General features: G+C 36.0%; 1 protein-coding gene across 1 annotated transcript; it reads left to right on the forward strand.

Moving 5' to 3' along the window:
* Nucleotides 1-1,334: 1,334 nt before the first annotated feature.
* Nucleotides 1,335-7,893, forward strand: LOC128549257 (probable nuclear hormone receptor HR3). Its single transcript, XM_053525793.1, has 7 exons — nt 1,335-1,410; nt 1,944-2,108; nt 2,646-2,797; nt 3,368-3,478; nt 4,760-4,988; nt 5,697-5,933; nt 7,249-7,893. Exons 1-7 carry the CDS (start codon nt 1,335-1,337, stop codon nt 7,491-7,493), a joined length of 1,215 nt encoding a protein of 404 aa, XP_053381768.1. The 3' UTR covers nt 7,494-7,893.
* Nucleotides 7,894-9,501: the final 1,608 nt, after the last annotated feature.

The following is a 9,501-nucleotide window of genomic DNA, read 5'->3' on the forward strand; positions in this document are numbered from 1 at the left end:
CCGGAAGAGAACTTTCCCGATGAGTGTCATAGCAACCAGGGTAATGCGTTTTATCAACTAGGGTTTGCAAATCATTGTATAGAATCTTTTGATCAAAGAAATACAGCATTTGACAATCGCGAAAAAAGGGTTTGCTAAATATTGAAATACACGTCACTGAAGATTGGGTAGTTTCAGATTTGCACAACTGGAACCGCAACGTCATTAACGGAAATACATCCAGATTCTACTTCTGATGTGATAAATGATATCCATGACATTGCTGATGCATGCTTACGATTCGAAAACGAGTCTAAGCCTTCAGCGGACAGCACAGTGAGTACCGGAAAGGATGACGTCAAACCGAAAGTAAAAAAAAGAAGGGGGAGAGAAAAAAATCCAGACCCACCCCCACCCCCGATACTTCCTCCTTGTGACATATGTAACAAAACATCACCCGGATACCACTACGGAGCAAATACTTGTGAAGCCTGCAAGGATTTAGATTGTTTATTTGATTGCTTTACAATGCATGACAACGTAACACATACAAAACGCGAACAATTTAACAGACACCGACACCGACACCGACAGAGCATAGTTAGCAGTAGGGGAAACTTCTTGTCCGGGAAGTCAACCGCTGGGTTTTCCATAATTCCTGAACGGGAAACTTGATACTAAATATTTTGCTTCCCGAACGGGAAACAAGTTACTATAATTATGTAATAAAAAGTTTCCCGTTCGGGAAGTAGGGAAAAGCCTTCATTTGATTTCCCGAACGGGAAGTTTCCCTTTAGTACAAAGAAAATCTGTTCTGCCCAATTAAGGTTAAAGGTCAGTAATTCGAACCCTTCTTTGTTTAATATAAAAAAAACCCCCAACAACTTCAGGTCGTATTTACGTATCTTTAAAGAACATCGCTTTTTCCTACACCAATTTTTCATGAAAGTACTATCATAGATTAACGAAAAAATGGAAAGAAAATAGGGGGTTGAATGGTTCTTAGTAAAATGCTAGTCAGCCCTAAAAATGGCACATATTTACTGTTGTCTGTACAATAAACCCCTACTTTCGTTTTCCACCTGAAAATCTCGCCATTGTTGGAATATAAGCATGAAAACCGTCTCATTTCATGCAGAATGTATTCTGGCAGTGAACAAGTGTGATTAAAGCAGTCGCTGTACACAGAATTTGCGCCAAAAATGGGAAAATTAGGATCTGTTTACTTTGGACTTCTTACGACTACACAGTGAAATGTATTTTCCCATCGAATTACTGACCTTATTCCCTTTTGTAAATATTTTGTAGGGATTTTTCGACGGACGTTGAAGAAAAAGGAAGTGGATTACAATGTAATGCCACCGGATGAGAAAGAGGCATGGAACGAGGCCCTTTTCAAAATGGCTTGCCCGGCGTGTAGATATGAAAAAAGTTTGGAAGTCGGCATGTCAAAAAATGGGACGTAGTTAGGTGTTTTATTTTCTTAGAAATATTTGTAGTTGAAATAAATTAGGAGTTACTATACTTAGGCATTACGTATGTGGGGATTGTTATAAACTCCGCTGTGTTCTGACTTTGGTCTCGTTTTTCAGTTTAGACAGAGGCCTAATGATATTACAATAAGTATTTAAACAAGATTTAAACAATTTTCGAAATTAGTTAATTGACTAATTCTATAACTTTCATGGTATAATAATGTTTTGTCTGCGACCCAGGAGAAAAACACGTTTGGGAAAAGCGCGTATTGTCCACCTGTCGGTCTGTCCTATTGACGTGTACCAAAAAGTGTTACCAGCCAAAATTTGACACCCTAAAGTTAAATTTCATTTTTGACAGAGTCAAGGACTTGCGAATGCAGCCTCAAAAATGTAAAAAAAAATGTTTTTTGTTGTTGCTAAGTTCAGCTTGTGAGCAGGGTTCCACTTCATAATTCTGTTTTAGCCAAACATAAAGTGATTTACTAGATATATGTATATGTATTTTTTCAGCAATTAAGATAGGGCGATACACATTGAACCATAAGACAAGAAACATCAAGAAGATTAAGTCTATTGAAACGATTGACAATCTGATAACAGCTTTAACAGAAACTGTCTCCGATTCAAGTCCAGTGTCAGCTTCCGGTTTAGGTAATTTTCATTCATTACTTTCCGAATACGTTCATCGCAACATGTATAAACTTTAATACACTGGGACTGGATTTTGTTTTGTATTTAATGGTACCTTTGACAGGAAAGGTGTAACGTATAAATACTATTGCATAGTTATTTCTAGACCGCATATTAACATAATTGTTTCTATATGAGCCGTACCATGGGAAAACCAACATAGTGTGTTTGCGACCAGCATGAATCCAGACCAGCCTGCGCACCCGTGCAGTCTGGCCAGGATCCATGCTGTTCGCTTTCAAAGCCTACTGTAATTAGAGAAACTGTTAGCGAACAGCATGGATCCTGACCAGACTGCGCGGATGCGCAGGCTGGTCTGGATCCATGCTGGTCGCAAAGCCACTATTTTGGTTTTCCCATGGCACGGCTCATATAATCATTTTTATCTCCTACAGCTAATAAAAGTTGAGTGCGAACGGCAGTTGCATCGAGTTTTGAAAGTTACAAATTGTTCAATTTCTTTAAAAACAGTTGAATAAAAATTGTTTTGATTATTAGATGAGGAAGTTTCTAGATCCTCATCAGCATCATCTGTAGATATATCGGAACTTTCTATTGGCTCATCGTCCACTTCACGTGCCAGCTTTCAGTCAATCAACGCACTCATCACCTCTCCGAAAGAAACGAGAAACCTTGGAATTAGCTTAAAGGTAAGTTTTGGCTTCAGAACACATTTGTTTTAGACATCGCAAGACTGTATTTCGTAATTCTGAGTTAAATGTATCACATATAGGTAGAATAAGTAAAAAAAGCCGAAAACCATAGCTTGCACTCGTTCCTGATTTTGCAATATGTGTATACTGCATCTACACTAGAAAAACAGAGAAATTTACCATAATGGCAAAATACACATATTCTCCCTCATTACTTGATAAGTATAATAATTAAATATTCAGTTTAAGTACGTATGCGGGAGTTTTTGGTAAAAAATTTCCCAATAGTACAATTTGTTCAACTTTTGTATACGAATTAACAGTTTCGTGTTAGAAACAGAATTATGCAAAAACAATGAATAGGTCACCGTGTTTGTTTAGGAGTTATCTGCCCTTAAAACTGGATTTTTCCTCAAATTTGCATATCGAGATTGCATATATTGAGTCAAGGACAGATAGCTTCTATTCTATTTTTGGGACATTTTTGCCTCATCTCTCTTACAAAGAAACTGAAGCAAGTGTCTTCAATTTCTTGTATGGACTATAATGATTGTGTTTTCTCTCCAGGAGATAGATTGTATAGTGAAGACCTTGACAGAAGCCCACACCACTTTGATAGTTGATGATAGAGTGCATATACCTACTGAAACCATCAAGAAGAAACAAGATGAATATTTGGTAGAGTGACATTATTTCATTTTGATACAGTCCCTTTGAGCCATTTAATGTCAAAATTCGTACATTACCTTTTGAGCAAATAAATTTTAACCTTACCTTTAACCATTTCTACGTTTGTTTTTGGTTTAACGCCATTTTACAACATTATTTCAGTTATGTAAATGCTAACCACGTACTGTTCCAGGATTTTTCATCAGTACTAACCTGTTTTCCGCCAATAACTGCCAACTTCTATTTAGAAAAAAATATGATAAAACTGCAATCGGATGTCGGGATGAAGGGAAAAGTAGGAGTGATATATCTCTCTCGTCACATTTGCTGACGGTAAAATCACATCAAAATCCCACTGCTGTGACCTGGTAGTACTATTCGTACTAAAATGTGCTTTCATTTCTGAATAACCAAACACAACTTTCTCTTCCATGGTTCCTAACAAATGTCAAAAAATACATCCAGAATGAAATTTAAAAAAAATACAGCTTTAATTTAGACCTCTGTGTCCATGTCAAGCGAAAAATTAGTGTTCAATAACCTGTCCGGTATTTAAGTGGGACCAGATGGTTCCCACGCTGGTTCCTTTAGTATAGTCAGTAAAAAAAAGTTAAATCTGTAAAAAAAGATCCTTTGGAAGCACAGAATGCAACCAAGCAAAATAGTCTTGAAGAGTCTGTTCATAAATTGTAATGAAAAAGTGCAACACCCATCACGGCCCCTAGCACCGGCTTAAGCGGAACTCTATTACAGCGATATTGAATATACTCCATGGTCCCAAAGGACCAGAAAATATAACAACACTGATAGAGCTAAGCAGATTGGCCTAACTATTCCTGTGCCAATCTTGTTATAATATCTCCGCGATTTTATACCAGTGCATTTTCAAGCAATATACCTGACGCTGTGTCTTTAGTCGTTTCAGAGTATATAAATAGGTTGTAAATTGGTTTATGGTATACCAACCCCGCACTTGACCTAAATTCAAACGCTAATACTGTGATGACAGTGATACATCGGTGTACAAAATAGAACATAAAAGTTTGGTTTTGAGGTCGAAGACCTCCTAATGACAGTCGTTGACTTCCGTTCCGATAAGATATGGGCATTCTCCGGTTGTTACGGAAACTCGCATTTATTATATAAGCTACATTTACAGCCGAAAAATGGCGAAATAACTGACTAGATTACGAAATTAGACTAAATTTGCTTATTGTCAATACAATTCAATTACCGTAATGTTATGCATCAAAACACAAGTGTACTAAGAAGTTTTCCTTTTTGTTTTAGGAGAAATATAGACTGAAAATGGAACTTTTCGGGAGTATGAGAAATATCACGCGCGATGAATTCAAGGAGTTTTACAATGCAACAGGAATCGATATAGACGGCCGTCTTGAGAGAGTCGATACCGCATTCAAATACTTTGAGGACAAGATAGCTATGGTTGTCGCATTTGCTAAGGCAATTCCAGGGTTCAAGGAGTTAAGTCTAGATGACCAAGCGAACTTGATAAAAGGTAAAATGTTAAAGTGGATGTTGTTGTTTTGTATCCTTAAGGTTTTAGTCCATCATTATTAATTTTTAAAATAATAACACACAACGAAGGGGCAACACATTCTGCTGAAAAACTAGAAGTACAAATGTATGTACAACAGTAGGTCAAATGTGGTAACACTCTTTCCCGGTACCTTTGTGGTTCTAAATAGTGTGTTTACGTGGGGCTAATACATGTATTGTCGTGTTTGAATAAAAACACAGTCAAACTTTAAGCAGTACTAGTCATATTAGTATTAGACTAGGAAATATTTGTACATTCAAGTCTGCTTCAGATTTATAAAACACATTTTTAATAAAGTCAACTAAAATTATCAATGTATCGATGCACTTAAAGGCAAACTTTTAAGAAGTTGTTATTTCCTGATTTATTCAGCCTTTCCTTTGTTGTTGTTGTTTTTTGTTTTTTTTTTACGACAACACCTTTGGTAAAACTGCTATGGTAGGAGTGTCTCTTTTGCAATGGACACAGTGTTGTAGTTTTTAGATTTCACTATTTTTGTATCATGTCTCAGAACTTTATTTACAAAATTGAGTAAAACTCATGTAGGCAGTCCGGTTACTCGATCGATAGGGAATTCTTCAGCACGATATTCCAATACCACGGTCTAGCTGCACATATTTCGTTGCAAGTCTGTGACGTTTCCCTAATTTTGCCATTGTATTTTAGCTTCCCGTGTAGAAACTGGTTTAGTTTGTTCGTACAAGAACACTTTGAGAAATCTTGACATGGAGAAAAGGGTGTTGACACTGCCATGGGGAGCGCCCTTGCATTTAGACGAGCTTGGAAAAATCGTCCCGATGGAACACCATATTGCACAATACCAGTTTGCAAAACAGTTGGCAGATCTTAACTTGTCCGTCCAAGAAGAAAGCATTCTCAGAGCCATTCTTACTCTCTTTTCTGGTAAGTTACATTTAAGGTAGGGATGCTTCACATTACAGATCTAGTGCAGTCGTTCTGCGCATGTCACAAAAATCGTAATCAGCGGTGCGCACGGCAAAAATACGCAAATTTGCATGTCCGCACGCATTTAGTGTATAACATGCAAAAAATACTGACTAAAGGTTAGGGTAAGGATTACCATGGTTACAAAATATATACATTTAAGATATTTTTCGTTCAAATAAAATTGTTTGAATACTGGAGTCAGTTATATATCACAGGCGCACCAGAACTGTTTTTAGTCACAGTTTTAAGGTAGTGGGTCCGTAATGCGACTCGTCATTTTCCGTTCGATTACGTATACTCCGCATGCGGTTTCGGCATTCTTCGTTCATTATAAAAAGCCAAATGTTCCGTTATAGCCGAAGGATGCCAAATAGCATCCGAAAATTACGTAATTGCGCGGAAATTGCTAAGTGGGACGGTTCTACTACACGAAATAAAACTAATGTCAATCAGAAGCATCCGTTTAGAACTTTCCGTAGAATAGTTGTCCGTCTGTGCAGTGTGAGTTGTTCATGCACCTATTCCTTTGGTGTTAAGGAATGTTTTTGGCTTCAGCTATATGTATGTATATGTTGTCTGGCAGTTGATTTGATGCGCGGACTTTTGCTCTTTTTTTGATGACAAGAATGCTTGTAATCTTTCAGTTATAAAAGAGACATTGCAGATCGTTAACATCCCGCCCCTCGAAATAAAAGATTTTTTTTAATTCGAAGATACTGCATATAGCACAAGAAGTTTAAGGAGTAAAAATTAAAGGTTAAAATGACCTTTCTAGATCGAACAGTATATATTTCATTCAATTTATATGTGTTGCTGTCGAAACTAAAAATCGAGCAAAGATTGCTAGTATTCTTTTGAAAATAAGATCAGCGAAGAAAACTTGATATTTTTGCTATTTTCTATTGTTGATAGCCCTAATTATGCCCAAAAGAGGAAAAGTAGTTAAAAAAAATACAAATACAAAGGAGATTCCCAGATATATGAGGAAACATAAAAAACAAGAATATAAAGAATGCTGCCGATACTGCAGGTTTTGGTTTAAATGGCGCTATGAGAAAGGGTTGATAGCAACGCCTCATTGTATTTTCTTGAAATAAATGCCGAACGAAGTACATATATTAAAAGTGAAATTAGCATTACGAAATACGCAACTGGCATTTTCGTTGTTAAGACTTAGTGTTTCTCTTGTTTCTCTTTGACAATAAGCATTTTGTACACTTTGACAATTGACATTTGGCATATTGAGTACATATTCAGTCATATATTGCAGATCGTTGCAAATTGGAAGAACCTGAAAAGGTGGACGCACTTCAGGAGAAAATGGTCATGTGCCTACAACATTTGATAAACATCCGGCCTGGCGGCTCTGGGACACTGCTGTATAAGATATTCAATATTATCACAAACATACGTGAACTCACGGACAAGAAAATGGAATTTGCCAAAAACTTACCTGTTGAGTGGCCAATGTTAAATCTTAATAGTTACCACCTGGTGAGGGAATTTCTTGGATGATTTTTTTTTATCTGTTCTGATGGTTTTGGCGGAAAAACGGAGGCCATTGGCGGAATCTGCCTCGATAACATACTTACATGGGTGCGTGTACGATTTAATACTATATTTCAATAAGCGCCTGAGGTGTTAAAATTCAGAACATCGCAAGTTATTCACAACCTTAAACGACCAAACTTGATAAAAGTAATCGGACAATTATATGCTTATTGATATATGTGCTTATTTACTGCACGTAATGTACGCGTACATGTACATGTATAAAATCGCATTCCCTTCGTTATCTAAACAATAGCTAACAGTAACTCGTGTTTTTTACACAATGCCATTGTTTAGCTTACATAATGTTACAGCTGTTTTGTGTTTTGAAATGATTTCTTTGAAATAAAATCATGAAATGATATTTTTGTGTTAAATTGCTTTACTTTTAGGCTTAAAATCCTTCTGTTTGAGACATATGTTTTACAACAAGCAAGTTTTTCTCTTGCGCTATGCTCGAAGTAACTGCCTTTCAGGTCAAATTAAAAAAACGCCGTGGTTCTTAGACTATATCTTACAAATAGTTGTATACTGTTTGTGAAAAACAGTTTTGGGGACGAAAGGATTGCGTTTTTTCGTCCGTCTGTCATTCATCAAGGGATTTTGATATTACTTAGCACAAATATTCACCATCATGAGACGACATGTCATGCGCAAAACCTGCACCCATTTGCTCAAGGGTCAAGGTCACTCGTCATCCATAAAGGGATTTTAATATTACTTGGCAAAAAATGCTCACTATAATGAGACAATGTGTCATGACTGCCATACCCAGACCTCTAGCTCAACGGTCACGCTTGAAGGTCAAAAGTCAACATTGATCTTTTCCTGTTTAGTATGTAAAATATTTCAATAAAAGCTTATGTGTTATATAGAAGAAATTAAAAAAAAATGTTGGTACATTTGTTTTCAGAATAACTTCCCTTTAAATATGAATATTTCTTACATTTTTTTTCTAATATTTTCCGACCAACTTCAAAATGAAATGTTATCAAAATTATTTATATCTGTATAGATATTGTAAGCTGTCGACAACTTGTACATATATATGCAAATTTTAATCTAAATGTTACGCTGTAATCATGCCATGAATATCCTACCACTTTAGTCTAAAGTGAGAGCTTTTGATATAGACTATAATTGGGGAAGTCCTAAAATCTTTGAAAGACGGTCAATACAAGAGTTGTCCATTTTGCTTCAGATATTTTGAGAAAGTCATTTTTTAGATATCAAATATTTCTATTTTTGACATTAAGAAGAGGAAAACCATAAATATATTTAGAAAATTGGTGCACCTAGCTATCATTTCACCCTGAAAAAAACCTGTAAAGATGAATTTGAATTTTTAGGTACCATCTCTACTTTAGATTTCATACAGTTTGCCGGGTTTTAGTGATGAATATAGCCAGTCTATCCCTCTGATCCATGACATTCCGTGCAAAGCATGGTTGCAAATTCATTCCGTGCAAAGCATGGTTGTAAATTATCTAAATACATGTACATGAACACTGCTGACTAGCGTACAAATTAAACCAACTATCAGTCAAATCGAGTCTGCAATATTTACTATTTGTTTTGTCCTCATTGCTTCTGACGGATCTATTTTTCAGATTGTGTTGGGGCCTAATATATTATGTTGTTATTAAGTGATTAAGTATATATCTATTTCAAGAATTAAAAAAAAAAGAAAAGAAAAAAACATTTGATAATTTTAGGATTTTATTTAATGATAACATCCTTTAAAGATGTTTTTACAAATAACTTTTTATTTACACTATAATACATTCTTTGATTTTAATGCCCCCGAAGGTGGCCTTATTAAAATCGCGGTGTCCGTCCGTCCGACCGTAACTTTGTAAATTAACCTTAATGAGACGATGTTTCATGTGTAACACTCAGACCTTCTTCCTACAAGGTCAAGGTCACACTTAGAAGTCAAACAGTCTGTTTTGCGTCCGGATCGTAACTTTGC

The sequence above is a fragment of the Mercenaria mercenaria genome, chromosome 16, assembly GCF_021730395.1.
Source record: "Mercenaria mercenaria strain notata chromosome 16, MADL_Memer_1, whole genome shotgun sequence".
NCBI lineage: Eukaryota > Metazoa > Mollusca > Bivalvia > Venerida > Veneridae > Mercenaria > Mercenaria mercenaria.

Bases quoted from the DNA above. Each gene is read 5' to 3' on its own strand.
- LOC128549257 (XM_053525793.1), top strand. From the start codon at position 1,335: ATGCCACCGGATGAGAAAGAGGCATGGAACGAGGCCCTTTTCAAAATG. The intron at 1,411-1,943 runs GTTTGGAAGTCG...GTGATTTACTAG, and splicing joins GGCGTGTAGATATGAAAAAA to ATATATGTATATGTATTTTT. The intron at 3,479-4,759 runs GTAGAGTGACAT...TTTTTGTTTTAG, and splicing joins AGAAACAAGATGAATATTTG to GAGAAATATAGACTGAAAAT.